General features: G+C 38.3%; 1 protein-coding gene across 1 annotated transcript in view; it reads left to right on the forward strand.

Annotated features, from left to right (window-relative positions):
• DNAH7 (dynein axonemal heavy chain 7) overlaps positions 1–23595 on the forward strand; it is a 330709-nt gene that overhangs the window by 280177 nt on the left and 26937 nt on the right. The window contains exons 57-60 of the mRNA XM_032755099.2: positions 6270–6431; positions 15359–15544; positions 18045–18182; positions 22162–22392. Coding sequence (XP_032610990.2) covers positions 6270–6431; positions 15359–15544; positions 18045–18182; positions 22162–22392 — 717 coding nt within the window. The remainder of the gene's footprint in view (positions 1–6269; positions 6432–15358; positions 15545–18044; positions 18183–22161; positions 22393–23595) is intronic.

A 23595-nucleotide genomic window follows, 5' to 3' on the forward strand; every position in this document is an offset into this window, starting at 1 on the left:
CAGCCCAAACCAAAACCAAATTCTCATTAAATGCCAAAGCAGCACATCATAATTTTTGTTTTAACTTTTTATTTGAAAATAATTTTAATCTTACAGAAAAAATGCAAGTATAAAAATAGTACAAGGGCCAGGCATGATGGCTCACACCTGTAATCCCAGTGTCTTGGGAGGCTGAGGCAAGAGGACTGTTTGAGGCCAGGAGTTTGTGGTCAGCCTGGACAACATAGTGAGACCCCTAGCTCTATAAAAAAAATAAATAAAAAATTAGCCAGGCCTGGTGGCACACACCTATAGTCCCAGCTACTGAAGAGGCTGAGGAGAGAGGATCGCTGGAGCCCAGGAGTTTAAGGCTGCAGCGAGCCTTGATCATCCCACTGCACTCCAGCCTGGGTGACAGAGCAAGAAGACCCTATTTCTAAATAAATAAATAGCAATAGTACAAGGAACATCCCTACACCTTTTTACCCATATTCATCTCCTGTTAATATTTTATTCCTTTTGCTTTATTATTTGTGTTTCCTCTCTCTCGCTCTCCCACTTCCCCTCACCATCCCTCCCCTGCCCCCACATCAGGTACATGTAAATTAGATAAGTTAGATATATCATGGCCCTTTATCATTACTTTTTTTGGTGTAAATTTTGTAAGAATAGGGATATATCTTATTCTGGTACAGTTATTACTTTTAATAAGTTTAAGAAGGATACACTGTTATTTAATCTATCATTTGTGTTTCAATTTTGTCAGTTGCTGCAGTAATGTCCATTAAAGCGTTTTCCCGTCCATGACAGCATTGGTCTAGTATTCAGTATTATACTTAATTGCCTCGTCTCTTTTGTCTCTTTTAATCTGGCACATTTCCCTATCCTTTCTTTGTCTTTTATGACATTGATATCTCTGAAGAAGTCATCTCCCCCTGTTTTTTTTATGTATGTATGTGTGTGTGTGTGTGTATTTTTTTTTTTGTACTTTCAACTTTTATTTTAGATTCAGGGGATACATTTACAGGTTTGTTACATGGGTATATTGAGTGATGCTGAAGTCTGGGATATGAATGATCCTGTCACCCAGGCAGTGAGCATGGTACCCAACAGTTTTTCAGCCCTTGCCCCCTCACTCCCTTTCCCCTTAGTAGTCTCCAGTATCTATTGTTCCTTTTTTTTTTTTTTTTTTTTTTGAGACAGGGTCTCACTCTATTACCCAGGTTGGAGTGCAGTGGCTCAATCACAGCTCACTGCAACCTCCACCTCTTGAGCTCAAACAATTGTCCCACCTCAGCCTCAGGAGTAGATGGGACTACACATGCACACCACCACACCTGGCTAATTTTTGTATTTTTTGGTAGAGACGGGGTTTCACCATGTTGGCCAGGCTGGTCTCAAACACCTGACCTAAGTGGTCCGCCCTCCTTGGCCTCCCAAAGTGCTGGGATTACAGGCATGAGCCACTGCACCTGGCCTATTGTTTCCTTCTTTATGTCTGTGTTTACCCAGTGTTTAGCTCCTACTTATAAGTGAGAAGATGCAGTATTTGGTTTTCTGCTCCTGCATTAACTAGCTTAGGATAATGGCCTGCAGCTGCATCCATGTTGCTGCAAAGGGCCTGACTTCATTCTTTTTTATGGCTGCGTAGTATGCCACAGTGTATAAGTACTACATTTTCTTAATCCAATCCACCATTGATGTACGCTAAGGTTGATTCCATGTCTTTGCTATTGCAATTAGTGCTGAGAACATACGAGTTCATGTGTCTTTTGAGTAGAATGATTTATCTTCTCTGGATATACACACAGTAATGGGATTGTTTGGTGGAATGGTAGTTCTGTTTTAAGTTATTTAAGAAATCTCCAAACTGCTTTCCACAGTGGATAAATTAATTTACATTCCTACCAACAGTGTATAAGCATTCCCTTTTCTCTGCAGCCTCACCAGCATCCATTGTGTTTTGACTTTTTAGTAATAGCCATTCTGACTGGTATAAGAAGGTATCTCATGGTGGTTTTGATTTGCATTTCTCTGATGATTAGTGATGTGGAGCACTTCCTTTTATGTTTCTTGGCCACTTGTATGTCTTCTTTTAAGAAGTGTCTGTTCATGTCTTCTGGCCATTTTAATGGGGTTATTTGTTTATTGCTTGCTAAATTGTTGAAGTTCCTTATAGATTCTGGATATTAGACCGTTGTCAGATTCATAGTTTGCAAATATTTTCTCCCATTCTGAGGGTTGTCTTTTTACTCTGTTGATAGTTTCTTTTGCTCTCCAGAAGCTCTTTAGTTCAATTAAGTCCCACTTGTCAATTTTTGTTTTTGTTGCTGTTGCTTTTGAGGACTTAGCCAAAAATTATTTTCCAAGGCCAGTTTTGAGAAGGGTATTTCCTCGGTTTTCTTCCAGGATTTTTATAGTTTGAGTTTTTACATTTAAGTCTTTAATCCATTTTGAGTTAATTTTTGAATATGGTGAAATGTAGGGATCCAGTTTCATTCTTCTGCATATGGCTAGCCAGCTATCCCCGTAACATGTATTGAATAGGGAGTCTTTTCTCCATTGCTTATTTTTGTCAACTTTGTCAAAGAGCAGATGGCTGTAGGTGTGCAGCTTTATTTCTGGGTTCTCTGTTCTCTTCCATTAGTCTATGTATCTGTTTTTCTTTTTCTTTTTCCTTTTTTTTTTTTTAACCAGTACCATGCTGTTTTGGTTACTGTAGCCTTGTAATGTAATTTAAAGTTGGGTTATATGATGACTCCAGTATTGTTCTTTTTGCTTAGGATTGCTTTGGCTATTCAAGCTGTTTTTGGTTCTTTATGAGTTGTAGAATTAGTTTTTTTCTAATTCTGTGAAAAATGACATTGATAGTTTGATAGGAATGGTATTGAATGTGTATATTGCTTTGGGGTGTATGGCCGTTTTAACAGTATTGATTCTTCTAGTCCATGAGCATGGAGTGTTTTTCCATTTGTTTGAGTCACCTGTGATTTCTTTCAGCAGTGTTTTGTGGTTCTCCTTGTAGAGATTTTTCACCTCCTTAGTTAAATGTATTCTTAGGTATTGTGTGGGGTGGGAGGCAGCTATTATAAATGGGATTGTGTCCTTGATTTGGCTTTCAGCTTGAACATTATTGGTGTATGGAAATGCTGCTCATTTTTGTACATTGATTTTGTATTCTGAAACTTTACTGAATTCATTTATCAGTTCTAAGAGTCCTTTAGCAGAGTCTTTGGTGTTTTCTAGGTATGGAATCATATTGTCAGCAAAGAGAGATAGTTTGTCTTCTTCTTTTTCTATTTGGATGTCTTTTATTTTTTCTCTTGCCTGTTTACTCTGGCTAGGACTTCCTCTCTGTTTTTTAATAAATTTCTCATTTTGGGTTTTTTTTAAATGTTTTCTCATAATTAGATTCAGGTGATTCATTCTTAGCCAAGATATTCCATAGGTGATGTTGTATGCTCAGAGATCACATCTGGAGGCACATGATGCCATTTGTCCCTCATTGATGATACTAATTCTGATCACCGAGACAAAGTATTGCCTTATTTCCTCACTGTATAATAACTGCTTTCCCCTTTGCCACGAATAATCAGTCCCTGGGGGAGATACTTTAGCACCATGAAAATATCCCATTCCTCATCAAAATCCAGCCCCAACCCAGACTTAGTAATCATTGATGATTCTTACCTGATCCAGTTATTCCTGTGATGATTATAAAAACATTATTTCCCACCTGAGTGCTCCCTTCCACATTCGACATTTGGCACTCTACTACAAGCAACAGTTCTCCCTTCTCCGCCATTTGTTTATCTATTAATTGGCATGAACTATGAATTCCTAGGCTTTTTTTTCCCTCAATGGTACATTAAGTATTTTCATTGCTATACTTGAGTCTTTTGGTACTCAGATTGTTCCAGAGTTGGTCAATTAGGGCCCCTTCAAACTGCTTCCTCTGTACTTGGTATAGGTTCCATATTTTTTAAAAAATTCTATTATCTGATGATTAGTAGCAGTAGTACCTCTTAATTTCTGGCATAAGATGTTCTAGGCTCATGGTGTACCTATCTTGCCCCAGCCCTGGAATCAGCCATTTTTCTGAAGAATCCCGTTTCCTTTTTAATGGAGAATGGCATTAGAGAGCATGGTTTGGGTGTTAGAGGAGCTTTTTGCTACTGCATTATCTGTCTGTATTTTCTTGACTCTTTCAGTGGAGAGAACTTGGAAGTATATACATGTACACACATATACAAATATACAAATATACATGCACACATACATGCAAATATACAAATATACATACACATACATGCAGACAAGTTCATGTGCACATAAATACTACATACGTATTTTAGAAGTGATGAATTCGGCTGGGCGCGGTGGCTCACGCTTGTAATCCCAGCACTTTGGGAGGCCGAGGCGGGCGGATCACGAGGTCAGGAGATCCAGACCATGGTGAAACCCAGTCTCTACTAAAAATACAAAAAATTAGCCGGGCGTGGTGGCGGGCGCCTGTAGTCCCAGCTACTCGGAGAAGCTGAGGCAGGAGAATGGCGTGAACCCCGGAGGCGGAGCTTGCAGTGAGCCGAGATCGTGCCACTGCACTCCAGCCTGGGTGACAGAGCGAGACTCCATCTCAAAAAAAAAAAAAAACAAAGAAGTGATGAATTCATACAGATACCTCCAATTTCAGTCACTCTTCTCAGATATCTTTTTTGCTTTTCCTCATTCCATATTTGTATGTCCCTTCTTCTGCAATGAGAAACCTGGCTTTCAACACATCAGCACATTTACTGATTTGCTCAATTCTCTAATATATTGAAAATAGTCCAGAATTAGCCCAGCATGTTTAACTATCTCTGTGGTTAAATTTATTCTACTTTTTTTTGTCTCCCACTCTCCCTTTCAAATTTATTCTACAAGGGAAACCCTTCCCCTGCTCTTGTATAAAATGTCATTTCTGTGACTTTTCTGGTTACTGTTAGGTAGTAAAGTGTTCTGTAGTCATTTTAAATTGCAAAGCCAGCCTTGATTCAGAAACCAAGAAGTATAATGTAATATATTGATCATTACTTCAACTTTTATTCAAAATCTAGGTTTCCACTTCCCAGTGTCTCACCTTGGGCCTGTAGTTGGTGGGCTTCCTGCCCTTGGGGGAAGATGGAGTTGGCATCTTTCTTCTTGTGACTCCTCCTGCACTTGATAGCTGCTGATGCAGACTGCTCAGCTCCAAGTGTGTGTGAGGGTAAGGCTGGGAGAGGCAGAAATTCCTGATGGGGGCTGCTATTGCCTACAGCTCTCTGGACTTGGCAAATCATTTAAAGCTGACCCTTGAGCTCTTTGTGAAATCTCTTGTGAGTGTTTTCATGGGTTCTCCTTAGGCTCCCCTGCTGGACTCCTGTGACTGTGACTCTTTCACCTTTGGCAGTGCCTCTACTCGAGGTGGCTACTCCAAATCCTCCTCAGCTTCTGGTTTTCCAGCACTCCCCTCATACAGGCTCTTACCCTTGGGGTTTCCTCACCCCGTGGCAGAAGTCTTCTTCACCAGGGCACCTTTAAAATGACCCCCAGCTCCCATTCTCAGCCCACACTCTCCGTCTGCTCCTTGGGATTCCCACTGGATGGGCCCACTGTTGGAGGAGTGTGGCGACCTGACTTTTACCATCCTCTCCCTACTTTCCACCTTGCCCCAGCTGCGGGGGACGTATGTCAGCTCTCCAGGTGGCCCCATCAATTCCTTCTCACTAACTCGAACTTAGAGGGTAGACCCCACACAACCATCCCTAGTGGGGGGTAGGGGAAGGGGACTCCCAGCATAACAGCTGTTCCCTCCCAGGAAATCTCTTCGCAAATCCTCTTTCAAGTTGTATTTTCCCTGTTTCCTATTCTCCTTGTGGGTTTTAGAGACCTCTAATCAGTTCGAATTATCTCCTTTGACATTTCTCCATGGTGATCTGGGAGCACGCATTGGAATTGTTATGTGTTGCCTTATAATGCTTCAGTAAGGACCTCCAAAATCTGTAACGCAGCGTTAAGTTAGATGAGCCCCCCATGCTTCCTAAAAACCTGGGGTACACAGCTATGTGTGCATAGCTATGTGAACATGTACACAGATGGACATACTTTGCTTGAAAAGCTGTAGAAACATACTTAACTCTGTTATAATTTGGGATGAATATATCCCTATGCTATTTATAAATGAAAGAAATTTGCTATCATTTTAAAATATGGTAAATATAATGTAATATATGGAGAAAATAATGATGCGGCATCATTTCTTCTCATTACAGGAAGAATTCAAGAAATTGCTTTATGGCCTGTGTTTCTTTCACGCTTTGGTACAAGAAAGACGGAAATTTGGACCCCTAGGGTGGAATATTCCTTATGAGTTCAATGAGACTGATCTGAGAATCAGTGTACAGCAGCTCCACATGTTCCTGAACCAGTATGAGGTATCATAAAAATCACAGCAAGGACATTACCTATGTTGCTCTTTATCATGTTATAAGTGTGTTATAGTAAGTGGGCACTTCTGAATAATTTCTACTCTTATGAAATGAATAGGAGAGTAGTTCCCAACGGCTTATTAAGTAGTACTTTATTGTAACAGGATATTATAACTGCTATACTAAGTAGGACATCAGTTTGTCTATTAGAAACCCATGATATATCATTTATTTTGACACACAAACAGGGAGATCCAAAAAAAAGATAATATTATACTTATTTTGAAAAGGACTTGAGAAGACTATTAACCAGGTTCCAAAATGTAAAAAACAAACAGACCAATTTTCTTCCTTTGTGGAGTATGACTTTATTTTTAGGGAAATGTTGTTGTACCATTATTCCAGAGTTTGGACCATTTGTCAGGAAGAAAAAAAAATCTATTTAAGCCATTGGTGTTAACCTGGGGTATAGATTGTGGAAAGAAGCCAAACAGCCTAATGTTGTCACATCAACCACATTTCAGCCTCTCCAATTCTGATGTACTCATACACACGCAACATGGCAGTACCCTTTCTCTCTTTGCTACTTATCAATGGGATTTTCGACATGCCTGTACCTTTGAAGAAGCACTTGGTAAATCAACCCAAATGTCCTATAAAAATATGAGGCCTTTTTCTGAAAGTTAATCCTCTAAATTTTGGCAATTTTGTTCAAATTTAGTTTGAAATCTATAACTAAATCATTTCATCAATTGAGTATTAAAAAGTTTTGGTTTTTGAAACTTTTAGTAAATTATGACTTTTTAAAAAGGCTTACAAACAGGAAGGCATTGCATTCTGTCTCTATAAAAGTAAAGAAGAAACTGAACAAAATAAATACTGAGAGTTCAGATGGTGTATCTAAACTTATGTGAAGAATCTTTTATTTGGGCTTCTGTGTTTCATCAGACAAATTCTTATTCTATAGAATGAATTCAGAAAGCCTTCAATTCTGCAGCATCTAAATTTGACAAAGCATTCCAAAGAATCATAAATTTAATGAGCTTTGTTCTTGTAGTAACATTTATCCAAAAAATACACTAAAAAGGGAGCAAAAATGCAGTGATACAGTGCCTGAGGAAGTATTCGAGCTATAATTACACTTTTCAAAACCAAAAAAAAATAAAAAAGGATGAGAAGCTCTTCCATTTAGGAATTTGTTCTGAACACTTGTAGGGTATATTCTAATTTAAAATATTATATAGTGAAGAGTCAGTTAAAAGTATGCAGGTATGCGAGGCTGGTTTAACATTACAAATTCAGTTAATGAATTAGAAGGCTGAAGAAGAAAAACCACATGATCATATCAATAGATGCAGAAAAAACATCTGAAAAAATCCAACTCATTCATGATTTAAAACAAAACAACAACAACCAAAAAAAAAAAAAAACACACAAAAAAGCTCTCAGTAAACTAGGAATGGAGGGGAGCACCCTCAACTTGATTAAACAAATACACAAAAAACCTACAGCTAATTGTACTTAAATGATGAGAAACTAGAAGCTTTCCCGCCAAGATCGGGAACAAGGTAATGATATCCTTTCTCACTACTGCTTTTCGACATTGTACTAGAAGTCCTAGCTAATATAAGTCCTAGCTAAACAAGACCCTGTCTTAAAAAAACAAATAAAACAAAATAAAACACACACACACACACACAGACTGAGAGAAAATATTTGCAAAAGACATATCCGAAAAAGGACTCTTATCCAAAATATCCAACAAACTCTTAAAACTCAACAATAAGGAAACAAAATACCTGGTTTAAAAATGGGTCAGCCAGGCGCGGTGGCTCACGCCTGTAATCCCAGCACTTTGGGAGGCCAAGGCGGGCAGATCATGAGGTCGGGAGATCAAGATCATCCTGGCTAACATGGTGAAACCCCGTCTCTACTAAAAATACAAAAAATTAGCCGGGTGTGATGGCACACACCTGTAGTCCCAGCTACTCAGGAGGCTAAAGCAGGAGAATGGCGTGAACCCGGGAGGCAGGGCTTGCAGTGAGCCGAGATCGTGCCACTGCACTCCAGTCTGGGTGACAGAGCAAGACTCCATCTCAAAAAAAAAAAAAAAAAAAAGAAAAAAGGGTCAAAGATCTTAACGGACATCTCACTAATAAATATGTACAATATGACAAATAAGCATATGAAAGATGGTCCACATTATGTCATCAGAGAAATAAAAACTAAAACGATGAGAGCCCATTACACATCTATTAGAATGACCAAAATCTGGAACACTGACATCACCAAATGCTAACAAGGATGTGGAGCAGCAGGAACTCTCATTAATTGCTGGTGTGGGTACAGCCACTATGGAAGATACTTTAGCAGTTTCTTATAAAACTAAACATCCTTTTACCATATGATCCAGCAATCATGCTTCTTTGTATTTTCCCAGTGCAATTGAAAACTTAGGTCCACACAAAAACCTGCATATAGACGTGTAGAAGCTTTATTCATAATTGGCAAAACTTGGAAGCAACCAAGATGTCCTTTAGTAGGTGAATGGATAAACTGTGATACATTCAGACAATGGGATGTTATTCCGTGCTAAAAAGAAATAAGCTATTAAACCGTAAAATGACATGGAGAAAACTTAAATGCATATTGCTAAGTGGGAGAATACAGTCTGAAAAGCCTACATAGTCTGTGATTTCAACTATATGACATCCTGAAAAAGGCAAAATTGTGGAGACAGTAAAATGATTATTGGTTCCCAAGGCTTAGGTAGGAAAGAAAAATGAATAGGTAGAACACAGATGATTTTTATTTAGGGCAGCAAAAATATTCTATATGATACTATAATGGTAGATACACAGCATTATGAATCTGTCCAAATCCATAGGATGTACAACGCCAGGAGTGAACCCTAATGTCAGCTGTGGACTTTGAGTCCTAATGAATGATATGTCAGTATAGGCTCATCATTTGTAACATGTGTGCCACTTTGGTCATGGATGTTGATACTGGAGGAGGCTATGCAGGTATAGGGACAGGGAATATGTGGGAAATCCGCATACCTTTTGCTCCATTTTTCTGTGAACCTAAAACTGTTCTTTAAAAATAGTCTTTAAAAAAAAAGTACAAATCAGTGAAAAAATTTGGTTAACTATGAGTGATTTGGAATGTTATGCCATGCCAACTAATTTGGTGGTTATTCTGTTGTTATTGGTGTGCTTTTTGGAGACCATTTTTGCCTTTTAGAAAGATCACTCTTGGAACAGAATGCAGAGCGGATTAGAGAGACTTCGCTGGCAGGCTGGTTTTAGGAGATACTAGGAGTTGAATTGTGTCCCTGTAAAAGACATGTTGAAGTCTTAATCCATGGTAATTCAAAATGTGACATTATTTTGGGATGGGGTCATTGTGAGTGTAATTAGTTAAGTTAAAATGTGGTCATTTGGGAGTAGGGTGGGCCGTTTATCTAATATGACTAGTGTCATTATAAAAAGAGAAATCTGAACACACACAGAGAGGGAAGGCAGCTATGTGAAGACAGAGGCAGAGATTGGAGTTGTGCTGCCACAAGCCAAGGAACACCTGGAGCTACAACTAGAGGAGGCTGGGAAAGATCCTTATAGAGGCTTGAGAGAGAGTGTGGCCTGCCAATCCCTTGATTTCAGACTTTTAGGCTCCAGCACTGTTAGAAAATAAATTTCTATCATTTTAAGCTACCTATTGGTGTCATAGGAAAGTAATACAGGAGACTATCATGATAACCCAGGCAGATAACGCTAAGAGTCTAAACGAAATCATTTGAGCAAGATTAGGGAACATGGTAGAGATACAATGGATATGTAGGGGAAGTGATTGAAATGGTAAAGGGAGAGGGAGAAGCCTTGGTTGATGTGAGTTTTCTGGTGTGGACTGGTGGTGATTTCATTCATTAATCCAGACAGGGAATAGAACCAGGCATTAATAGGTATAGAGCAGATGGGTGAGTGGATATCCAGGTAAAAATGTCTTTTAGGCTCTTGGCATATAGATACAAAACTCAAGGGAAGAGAGAGCACAAAATAGAGATTTATAAATTATTCAAGTGTTAGGAGGCTGAAAATAGATGAGATTTAAAGGGGAGGCCTTGTGCTGTAGAAAAAGAAGAGAATAAATATTATGTGTTGGTGAGCACCAAAACGCAATGGTAGGACAGAGAACAGAAGACGTGGAGGGCAGATGGTGCAGCTAGGAAAAAAAGCAGGAGCGAGCAAGCTGAGTAAATAAAGTATCAAAAATAGTTCATCCCATTAAATGCTGGAGAGAATAAATTAAGTACCTGTTGGATTTGCAACAGTAATTTCAAAAGTGGTGTGTCTTTTTAAATGCTGAACTCCATCTAACTTTCAGGACTTTGCAGAAATAATACAGGTTTTTCTGGGGAAAAAAATGGCTAATTTACACATGTTTTTCTGTGTTTCTTTTAGTTCATTTACAGTGAAAGAATATGATGTTTAAATGTATTAAATAAAAAATGATAAATAATTATGTGGTACAAGTATGAGCTATTTCACTTTCTTCAAGAATCTTTAAATGACATGTTTCACTGACCAAAGTGGGTTCTTCTATTAAATGACAAGTCGGCAAGTGCTTCACATTCCTCCAGCATAGTAATTGTATTGCAAACTTGACAAAACTGCTATTCTTGAGTCACGTATACTTCATCATGAGTTAAAGAGGGATTCTTTGTGGAATGTGGATTCATAGCTCCCTTTGATATTATTAAGTCTAATGCACTCCTTCTTGAACAATCGACATTAGAAAATGGAAGAGGTATTCGATAAATGAAGTTAGAATAATTGGTTATTTGCTAAAGTAGATTCTTCATATGTAATTTCTGTTGGATCAAAAAAGACTAAATAGAAGAAATTTAAAGTGTAAAAAGAAAATTTAGGTTGATATATATTATCTACTTGGCAGATGGGCAATTGCTTTGTCATTCTTGTTTTGGTAGGGGTGTGTGTGTGTGTGTGTGTGTGTGTGTGTGTGTGTGTGTGTGTGTGTGTGTGTGTATAAGACCCACCTCTCACCCCTCATTCTGACCCTAACTGATCCCCAAGGCAACCATTTTCACATCCTGGGGCATATGCACCTGGACATTTTCCTGTGCATATATAGATACACATATATAAAAATACACACCTAATTTTTTCTCAAAAACATTATTATAGTGCACATATTTATCTTCAGCTTACTTTTTCTTACCTACATATGTTGTGGATAACTTTCAAAGTAGATAGAGATCTTCGTTTTAATGACCACTTACACAGCATTTCCCCTTTTTGATACTTAAGATGTTCTTTTCTTTTTGTGTTTTGCTAGTTAAGGTTAAAATGAACTTCTTATATAACCATGAATACTAGTTGTTGACTTCAAGCCCTGTTTTCAGCTACTCTGTCCCGCTGCTAATTGTCTCAACCCTCTTGTAACAAGGAACAGGGAAACAATCCAAGGAGCAGACTGCCACTATTTCTAGAAAGTTTAGTAATCTACATGCCCACCAACCCACCCACCCCTGGGGAAAACACTCCTCAATTTAATTGGCCCTGGATTTGACCAAGCTTCTGAGAGAAACAACAGGTAGCATTTACCTCATGGACTCTCAGGGGCATGTTGGCCAAGTTTAACCCTTATGAAATTCTCCTCCTCCACATCTCATCTATGTCTACATCACAAAGCCTTCTCAGGGGCTAGCTGATCCACCTCTACCTCATTTACTACTTATTTGATTTGCATTGAGCTTTCTTATTATATTTCATTTTCTTATTGTACTTCATTTTTATGGCGTGAGGGCCTGTCAACAGCGCAAGCCCAGGCAGTGTGTGTATCTCATCAAACTCCGCTTGCATTTGCAGTTGGAAGCACGTAAATATTCTGCAATTCTTCCTGATTTGATTTGTTTTTTTCACAAGGGCTTTGTCACTGACACGTGTTCTCCTAAATTCACTGCCTTAAGTTCTAGTTCTACCAAATAACAAGTCTTATAATTTCCAGCATCTAATTCAATAAATTTCCCCTCTCTAATCACTACTTCTTACCCTAGTGCTGCTGTTTCTACTTGAAAGGATTGCTCAAAGTGGGATCACTAGAATGTCGGATCTGTGTGCTTTAGATTTTAGTAGGTAACTGTAAGGAGGACATAGAAAGCACAAAAATGATGAAAAAATTCTCAAGAGATTACTATATTTTAGTATAAAAATATATATTTTTTGAGATATATATATATATATATTTTGAGACAGAGTCTTGCCCTGTTGCCCAGGCTGGAGTGCAATGGCACGATCTTGGCTCACTGCAACCTCTGTCTCCCAGGTTCAAGTGATTCTCATGCCTCAGCCTCCTGAGTAGCTGGGGTTACAGGTGCTTGCCATCACATCCAGCTAATTTTTGTATTTTTAGTAGAGATGGGGTTTCACTATGTTGGCCAGGCTGGTATCAAACTCCTGACCTCCAGTGATCTACCTGCCTCAGCCTCCCAAAGCGCTGGGATTACAAGTGTGAGCCACCGCGCCTGGCCTAGCATAAAATATTTTTAAATATTGCTATAGTAAACCGTCATAAACATCATAGAAGTAAAAGATAAATGGATAAAATATTTAAAATTTTATCTGAAAGACTGATTCAATTTTTACAAAGAGCTTTTGAATAAGAAAAAGAAGATAATCATTTAAATTAGGAAAACATATAAAAGATCAGAGTGAATAATTTATAAAATAAGAAATACAAATGGTGAATAAGAATTTTGAGAGTGCCAATGTCAAAATCAAAATAAAAAATAATTATATTGTTTTATTGTCAATTATTTTCCTAAATGATAATACTCTGTTTTCTTGAGAGCAGTGAGAAATAGAATTTTCTGTACTGCTTGTGGGTGTGTGAGTATTTATGCTCAGGATAAAATAAATTGCAATGTGAAAAATCAACACCATTGCATTCATAAACATTAAAAATTCTATACACTAAAGAACATAATAAAATAATTTTTAAAACTAAGTAGAAAAAATATTTCCACAAATTTGAAAAATCAAAGTCAGTTTATAAAAGAGTATATACAAAGAAGTACTATAAAAACTTTAATAGGGCAGGGTGCAGTGGTTCATGCCTGGAATCCCAGCACTTTGGGAGGCTGAGGCAGTGGATTGCCAGAGCCTGGGAGTTCGAGGTCAGCCTGGGCAACATGGTGAAACCTCACCATTATATAAAATACAAAAACTAGCCGGGCATGGTGGCATATGCCTGTAGTCTCAGCTACTTGAGAGGCTGAGGTAGGAGGATCTCTTTAACCCTGGAGGTGAAGACAGCCCTGATCACACCACTGTACTCCAGCCTGGGTGACAGAGCAAGACTGACTCAAAAAACAAACAAAAAAAACCTACAATACTTTAATAGGAAAAATAGATAGGAGGCTAGTTTAAAAAGAACAACAAATGTTATCAAACATATGACATAATTGTGGACCTCACTATTCTAGAAATGCAAATTAAAATAATATTATTGACCTACCATATTAGCAAAGATTTTAAAACTGGCTACTATAAATGCTTCAGCTTTTTGGAAAAGCAGACTGGTAATGTTTATAAATTGCTTTTTATAAGCTTCTTTCTTTGGAAAGAAAATAGTAATTTCCTTTTCAGGAATCTAGACTGAAGAATCATTAGACATTTTAATAAATGTATATTTAATGAACATAATTCAGCACATTGAAAATTAGAAGCAACGAAAGTGTTTAATATTTAAAAACAGTTATGAAAATAGTATTTTCAAAGAATGTTTTATGAAATTGTAAAAGAAATCATGTAAGAATTTGTGAAAGTGTACAGTCTGGCTGGGAGCGGTAGCTCAACACCTGTAATCCCAGCACTTTGGGAGGCCAAGGCGGGCGGATCATGAGGTCAGGAGATCGAGATCATCCTGGCTAACATGGTGAAACCCCGTCTCTACTAAAAATATAAAAAATTAGCTGGGCGTGGTGGCACACGCCTGTAGTCCCAGCTACTCAGGAGGCTGAGGCAGGAGAAACGCTTGAACCCAGGAGGTGGAGGTTGCAGTGAGCTGAGATCGTGCCATTACACTCCAGCCTGGGCAACAAGAATGAAACTCAGTCTCAAAAAAAAAAAAAAATGTGTACAATTGTGTATATATATATATGATTCAAATTGTCAAATATATATGGATATTGAAAGGTGGTAAAGTAACACTGCTGATCTCTGAGTTTTATTTTTTTTATATATATATATGTATATATATTTTTTTCATACAGGGTCTTGCTCTGTCACCCAGGCTGGAGAGTAGTGGCATGATTATTGTTCACTGCGGCTTCGATCCTCCTACCTCAGCCCTGTCCCTAGCTGGGACTATAGGCATGTGCTACTATATCTGGTTAATTTTTTTTTTTTTTTTTTTTGATAGGGACAGGGTCTCCCCATGTTGCCCAGGCTGTTCTCAAACTATTGGGCTCAAGTGATTCTCCCGCCTTGGTCTCTCAAAGTGCTGGGATTACAGTTGTGAGCCACGTTCCCCGCCCTCTGAATTATACTGTATCTGCTTTGCATGTCACTCAGCTGTGCAAAGTTTTCATAGATGACATTATGATCTAATTCATTTGTATCTGGCACATAGTAGGTGTTGAAATAATTTTGGTTGAATAGACAATAAATTCACAAGTTAATAGAGGAGCTCCATTCTCAGCATTGACTGGATGGAAATAAAAAGCCAGAAAAGAAGTGAACAGCCCTGGGAAAAATGGCAACAATTAGCAGGGAAGCATATGAAGGGAAGTTGTGTTAATGCAAACTTTTTGTAAGATGTTTAATTTAATAATAGGAAAAAACAAGAAACATGGTTCTGTATAACATGCTCCTGACAACTGGTTGACCGACACGTGCTCTCTATTTTAGGAACTGCCGTATGAGGCTCTGCGGTACATGACTGGCGAATGCAATTATGGAGGCAGAGTGACCGATGACTGGGACCGGCGCACGCTCCGCAGCATTCTAAACAAATTCTTCAATCCCGAATTAGTTGAAAATTCAGACTATAAGTTCGACTCAAGTGGCATCTATTTTGTTCCTCCTTCTGGTGATGTAAGTATGCCCTTCAAAAAAACTAAAAGCAGTAAGACGTGAAATTATTTTGGTGGTGGTGATATTTTTTAAATGGTGATTTTGCTGCAGGCCTTGTTATTTTGTTACCCTTGTCTGTGCTTTCTTCAGTCATATGGGGATAAAACAAAGCTCATGCTATAGGTGGAGTTAGGGGTTTCCTGTTCTCTGTAATGTAAGAAGTATCAGAAACGTGGCTCACGCTTTTTCAGTGACCTGAAGTTCTGTCATCATAAACTCAGTCCTTTGGCTAAAAAGACGTTGTCCCCAATTAAAATGGAAATACATAAGAGGTGGTATTAGCAAAATATTATTAGCAGTAGTAGTTAATATTTATAATTATTTGGAAGTCAGTTACAAGTAATTATCTCACTAGAGCATCAAATTAACATTGGTATTATTATTTTATCCCTTTTACAAATGAGAAAGCAGGTTCATTACAGTAGAATAATTTGCCCAAGGCCACACAGGTAAGAAGGTGGCAGCGAGACACAGAACCACCTGCAGCACAAGACCAAGATTCCCTTCTGCTCTTCTCCAGTCCTGTCCACTGCCTTCTGATGATCACACTGGATTTCTAGAGATTGCTAGGACAATCAAGTTGGTTCTCATTTTATTCCCAGAAGTCAAAGGGCATATATTGAAAGTTAAACACAAGCAACAGAAACACATACTGTAACCCCCCAACCCTAACCTCATCTTCCACTAGGATTAATGCTAGCCAAGGGCAGATGTTGGTATAGATAAAGGGAAAAATCACTCCCAATGCTTAGGTCACTGATTGGGTACAGCAAGTCAACATGGGAGCTGGGGTAACAAGATCTCCAATGATGAATTGCCAAGTGAGAAAAAAGCAAGATGAAGTGAGGTGTTTTTAAAGGGACCTAAATCGTAAAGCCATCCATGACCAAACCCCCTTTGCCATGTGTGTGTGTGTGGATGTTTGTATATGATTATATGAGCATCAAGGAAGGTATGAAATTTTAATAGAAGTCCATTTAAACAAAGTATAAAATATGTGTGTATGCATAAAAAGAAGTGTAATGTTAATGGTGATTATCTGAGAATAACAGAATTTTAAATAATTTTTACTTTTTTGAATTGGGTGAATTTTTTTTTTTAATTTTTTTTGCACACAAAAACAATAAACATTTTCTAAAAATACATACAAACAAAAAGATGCATATCAGACATATTAGGAAGGTTGCACATGGGAAGTCGGGGAATAGAAATGGGGGGTGGGAGTTAAAATAAATGTGAGAGGGACTTTATATGGATCAGTGATAATAACTCAATCCTCAATTTGACAAAGAAGAGGGAGAAGGAAGAGGAAGAAAAAGAAAGTGGGATAAAGGATCAGAAAGGGAGGAAAATAGAAAAAATTAGAGTATGACTCCAGGGTAGACCTGTTTTGTTGTCACTGAGTTGGTTGGTTGGTTTGTCTGTTGTATTTTTCATGTTTCGCCATGTTGGCCAGACTGGTCTCGAACTCCTAGCCCGAAGTGATCAACCCGCCTCGCCCCCCAGAGTGCCGGGACCACAGGCGTGAGCCACCACGTCCAGCCCCCACATTGCTTCTGGCCTCCGTGGTAGACCTCCGAGACGGAGCGGCCGGGCAGAGGCGCTCTTCACTTCTTCCCAGACACGGGGCGGCCGGGCAGAGGCGCTCCTCACTTCCCAGACAGGGCGGCCGGGCAGAGGCGCTCCTCACTTCCCAGACGATGGGCGGCCGGGCAGAGGGGCTCCTCACTTCCCAGACGATGGGTGGCCGGGCAGAGGCGCTCCTCACTTAAATTGGGTGAATTTTTTACAGTAAGAGTAAACAGAATCAGAGTAAATCAGAAAAAAATATTTTTATTGTGATAAATTAAGAATAATCATCAGCAAAATATGACACAAAGATTTCTCTGTAGGTAATTTCTAAATGAAGTTACCAGGATTCCCCTCCCGCCATTAAAAAACCCATTCCAATTGAATGGTACATTTTCTTTTTCTCTGTAAATATGTTCTTTTTTTTTCCTCGAGACGGAATTTCACTTTTCTTGCCTAGGCTGGAGTGTAATGGCGCAATCTCGGCTAACCGCAACCTCTGTCTCCTGGGTTCAAGTGATTCTCCTGTCTCAGCCTCCTGAGTAGCTGGGATCACAGGCGTGTGCCACCACACCCAACTAATTTTGTATTTTTAGTAGAGATGGGGTTTCTCCATGTTGGTCAGGCTGGTCTCAAACTCCTGACCTCAGGTAATCCACCCACCTCGGCCTCCCAAAGTGCTGGGATTACAGGCGTGAGCCACTGTGCCTGGCTGTTCATATTTTTTTTAAAACTTTGGCCCAGGCTGAAAGAAAGTGAAAGCACTCAATGTTCAGTGTCACAGGCCTATCCAGTCAATAACTTGAGTATTGAAAACTGCCTCTTTTCTGTGAAAAGTTCTAGAAAGTAATTGATTTCTAACCTCCTGACTTCTTGTTATTCACCTCTGCAGCACAAAAGCTACATCGAATACACAAAGACTCTGCCACTGACCCCAGCACCAGAAATCTTTGGGATGAATGCCAATGCAGATATCACTAAGGATCAGTCAGAAACTCAGCTGCTGTTTAATAACATTCTTCTTACACAGGTGTGTGATCTGTATAGGAGCTGGCTTCTGAGGCCTAGGAAGGATGCTCCCCAGGCACGTGTGCCAGCACTGAACAGGCTTCCTTACACAATTCTGTTCAAGTGGAGAAACATTTAAAGGAAAAGACAAAAATACATACATAACTTAAATAAGGATTTGAACACTAAGTACATGAACGTACGGTTTTTTTTTTTTTTTTCATCAATCTTTTTTTGGGAACCAAGGCATATTCTTTAAGTATCATTCTGCTTCTAGGAATTTCATTTTGCCTTTCTTGCCCTACCTAAATACATCATACATCGTGTCCCTTTTAAATTTCTTTAAAGAGGAAGAAGAATTTCAAAGATACTTGGGAAGCAGTTTGATGAGAGAATTCATCTAAAGTTTTACCTATTTTATTTTCCAGTCCCCTAGTATTTCAACAGCTGTTCCAGAATATTTAAACTGATTTACATGGACACAGTTTCATTCACACTCATATTTTATCAGATTTATATTAGTATAACATTTAAAATATAATTGCAATAGTAAGTACAAAATAAATTTAAAAGTATAGGAGAAGAATTCGTAGACGCAGCTCTCCTGGAGAGTGCATAAGCGCATTGGGGTGTGAGAAAGCAATCTGCAAAGACACCAGAATTTAGCTGCCATGAGCACAGGTCAGTACATTTTAATGAAAAACATTTGCCACTCTTGCTTGTCTATTAAGACATAGATTGGGTTTATCACAATTCAGAGGTAAAGAGACCAGAACTACAGAGCTTGGAGAGCAAGTTAATGATGACAAGACTTTTTGTATTTAACTAATTTATCTTGGAAAAAATAAAAGAGGAAGCTATCTTGTATTGTTATTCCTTTAGAAGATATGCTCAGTTGTTAATTTAATTTGTTTTTGAAAGGAAATTAGTCCAAATGGCAAGAGTTCCCATAATGATTCAATAAAATTTTGATGAATTAAGGAAGAATAATCAGTCAAGCAAATTATCCTATTAACTGAATTGTAACTGATCTTTTTATGGCATCTCAGAGTAAAAATGACAACAGTTAACACTTTTGTATAGTGCTTACTCTGTACTAATGCTGTTCTAAGTGCTATTATGTATAACAATGTAATGCTAATGACAGTCCTATGAAGTAGGGTCTAACTATTGCTATTCCCATTTTACAGTGAGAAAAGTGAGGCACAGAAAGATTAAGTAGTTTGCCCAAAGTCAGCTTGTACGATTTCAAATTAGGACTCAAAACCAAGCGGTCTGGCTCCTACCAGTTTGGCTCCAGAATCTTGTGTTCTAAACCACTATGCTATATTCTCTTTCCAGATTCTGAAAGTGGGATGAGAACTAGAAGGCAGATAACCAGAGATTCTTAAAAAGTTAAAAACTAGAAGGATAATGTGGACTATTCGTTAGTAATAGCATAATGGAATAATGGAAGAGTCCATGGAACTCCTATCTCTGGTCTACTCTACTATGACATTTTCTAATAAGGGAAAAGGAACAAAGACTATTTTTACATCCATTTTAGATATTGATAGCACTAAAATCAGTTATTGCCTGGGCATAAAAGTGTATGTGCAAACATGAATGAGTAGCTCTTTAGGAGCATTAGATTGCATGTAATACACAGCAGTTTGACAACAGGACATTAACAGTGTCTTTTGGTTTTCCTTAAACTTGATGGGTGTGTCACATTACAGAATACTGAAACAGTGGGGTCATTCCAACAGAAAATGACTCCGAACCAAACAAATAAGTTTAAATACACAAGGGGTATCTTTTCAGTATAGAATTAAACAATCTTTTTCAATCCTCAAACTCAGGTTGGCAAATACAATTATAGGAATGGGTAAGCAGTAGTTCAGTGATTCTAGATTGGGTTTATCACAATTCAGAGGTAAACAGACCAGAACTGCAGAGCTTGGAGAGCAAGTTAATGATGACAAGACTTTTTGTATTTAACTAATTTATCTTGGAAAAAATAAAAGAGGAAGCTATCAGAGCTAAGAAGTTTGCTTGTGCGGAGCTCCTTTGCTTGTGGTTAACTGTCACACACTATTTAGAATAGAAAAATTGTTTCAACTTAGAATATTATAAAACTAGATAATAGTCTAGGATCTCTGAAAAGGTTAAACTTTCTGATGTCTCTGCAAATGAATTCCACTTATCTTTAAGAGGAAAATAACCCTTAGAAGATTCCAGATGCTATTTGTGATAACTCTAAAGAAAGACAGTAAAGAGGAAAAAGCTAAGATAAATAATTATAAATAAATAGGACCCAATTGCTCTTAATTATCAGTATCAGTTGGATATTACTTTCAAAAACCTATCACCCTAATCATGTGATCTTTGTGTGTGAGAAATAGGTAAGGGGAATGTTTGTGTTACTAAATTTTTTTTTTACGTTTTTTGAAGAACTATAGACCTGGATTTGTTTTTTTTTTTTTTTTGCAGAGGCACAGCTCTTGTTAGAATATGGGAATATTTTAATGAGTTTTTGCTGCCTTTTATGCACACCACAATACTACTGGAAATCAGCATATGATTCTTTAAATATAATGGAATTAGATATTTCATTAGTTTTAGCCAGATACTCACTTTTCATTCTCTATGATTTGTTTTTATATTTTGTTGTAAACCCGGTACTATGGAATCACAATAAAGGATTATTATATGAGCGTATCTCTTTTTTAATAGCACATAATTAAAATGTACCAACATTTAATTATTTTATTGTGTAACTGTATACGATATTATGGTGGTATGTGGTAAGTAGTGTTAAAATCACAGTAGAGGCCGGGTGCGGTGGCTCACGCCTATAATCCCAGCACTTTGGGAGGCCGAGGCAGGCGGATCATCTGAGGCCAGGAGTTCGAGACCATCCTGGCCAACATGGTGAAACACCATCTCTACTAAAAATACAAAAATTAGCCAGGTGTGGTAGCAGGCCCCTATAATCCCAGCTATTTGGGAGACCAAGGCAGGAGAAGTGCTTGAACCCGGGAGGCAGAGGTTGCAGCGAACGGAAATCGTGCCACTGCACTCCAGCCTGGGCAACAGAGTGAGACTCCGTCTCAAAAAAAAAAAACAAAAGTCACAATAGAAACTTAGGTAAAAATAATTAATATTAAAAAAAGAAAATAAAGTTAATATTTTCAGAATCAATTTTGAGCATATTAATATTTATAGTATAGAAACCAGGGAACAAAATCTAAAAGAAGACTAAACACAATTTCCTCGGACTGGTAAAACATGAGATATATTTATTTATATTATAATAGTACTTGTTTTCTTTCAGCACATACCCCATATTCATTTGTTCTGAGGATTTAATTTTTTTTCAGAAAATATAGATTCATTTACACAATGCCACCATAAATATAAAAAACAAAAATGAAACTGAAATTCTCCTTTCTTACTTCCAACGTGAATCACTAAAGTCTGTCTTTCCTCCATAACTCTTCCAGCTGCTTAGAGGAGATGAGCTTATTTTCTTTGCTCTCCTGGTTCAAGGAGAAACTATATCTCTGCTTTTGGCAACCAGTAGACACGAGAGTTATTAGCAAATATATTTTGTGGCATGCTTTCTCAAAGCAAGATGAGATTTCCCCCGTCTGGGTTTTAATGCCCAGCATCGCTTGGCCACTCCACCAATGCAATGCTTTTTCTTCCACTATCTGCAGCATCTGCAACTCCCCCTGTACCCAGGCAGCCAAGCATACAGCTTCTTTGCTTTCTCCAGATCCTCTTTTGCCTCTGAACACATTACATGCCCTTATTCCTCCTCTCTAACAATAGTTTTCCCTTGAAAATCCATCCTCCTGCCTGTTATCATCACTTTAATAAATCTTGTGTGGAGAGGGATCATGGATAAAATAGAGAGCAATGTTCTTTCTTATAAAGATTTACCTGAGGATTTTTCCTATTCAGCTATTCTTAGACCTTTATGAGGATTTTTGAGTTATAGTTTGGATTCTTCATAGTCTCGTTCAGCAGGTGCTGGTGCAAAATCATCAGATGAAGTAATGAATGAGGTCACTAGTGACATCTTGGGCAAACTTCCAAACAACTTCGACATCGAGGCTGCCATGAGGAGATACCCAACAACTTACACTCAGAGCATGAACACTGTACTTGTTCAAGAGATGGGGCGGTTCAATAAGTTACTGAAGACCATAAGAGATTCGTGCATAAATATTCAAAAAGCAATCAAGGTAAGGTGAAAAACACCAAAAAAAAACCCCATTAAATTATATATAGCCTTCATTTATTTAGCAAATATTTGTTTAGCACAAATACTGTGTAAGCACTGTTTTGGGTTCTGGGGATAGATAAGATTAGAAAATAATTCTTGCCCTTGAGGAGCTTATAGAATTCTGGGAATGAGAGTTAATAAACAGGGAAATAAGTATAGAGGATATTAGATAGGGATAGGACCCTGGATTGGATATATGCTAAGGAGACACAATGTGGTAAGGAATGAACCCTTGCCCTCATAAAGCACATTTTTTCATTTATTATTATTATTTTTTTAGAGATGGGTTCTCACTCTGTCACCCAGGCTAGAGTATAGTGATGTGATTACAGCTCACTGCAGCCGTGAACCCCTGGGCTCAAGGAATTAATTTGCCTAACCTTCCTGAGTAGCTTAGATTAGAGGTGTGAGCCACCCAGCCTGGCTATTTTATTTTATTTTAATTTATTTTATTTTATTTTTATTTTATTTTTTTAGAGAGATGGGGTCTCGCCACCCTGCTCAGGCTGGTTTTGAACTCCTGGGCTCAAGTGATACTCCTGCCTTGGCCTCCCAAAGTGCAGGGATTATAGGTGTGAGCCACCAACTCCTGGCCCAAGCTCAAATTTTAGTGAGGGAGGCAAACTGAGAAATAAACTGGCCAAGTGTGGTGGCTTATACCTGTAATCCTAGTACTTTGGGAGGCCAAGGTGGGAGGATTGCTTGAGCTCAGGAGTTTGAGAACTTCCTTGGCAACACAGCAAGACCTTGTCTCTTCTGAAAAAACAAAAAAAAAATGCTGGGCATGGTGGTGCATGCTACTCAGGAGGCTGAGACAGGAGGATTGCTGGAGACTGGGAGGTTAAGGCTGCAGTAAGCTACGATCCTACCCAGGCCAGGCAACAGAGTGAGACCCTGTGTCAAAATAAAAATAAACAAATACATATAAATTTTGGTAAGTGGTAAGTTTTATGGAGAAAAATTAAACAAGATTAGGGAGTAGAGAATGATGGGTGAGAAGCTCTCTTAGGTTGGGTCAGGTCCCTCTGAGGAATGACTCTTGGAGAGAGACCTAAATTATGTTGAGGGGCAATCCATGGAATGTTTCAGGGAAGAGCATTTCAGGCAGAGGGTATAACACAAGTGTAAAGCCAAGAGAAAACAAGCTGGGCCTGGTCCAGGA

The sequence above is a fragment of the Hylobates moloch genome, unplaced genomic scaffold (genome assembly GCF_009828535.3).
Source record: "Hylobates moloch isolate HMO894 unplaced genomic scaffold, HMol_V3 SCAFFOLD_1, whole genome shotgun sequence".
Taxonomy (NCBI): Eukaryota; Metazoa; Chordata; class Mammalia; order Primates; family Hylobatidae; genus Hylobates; species Hylobates moloch.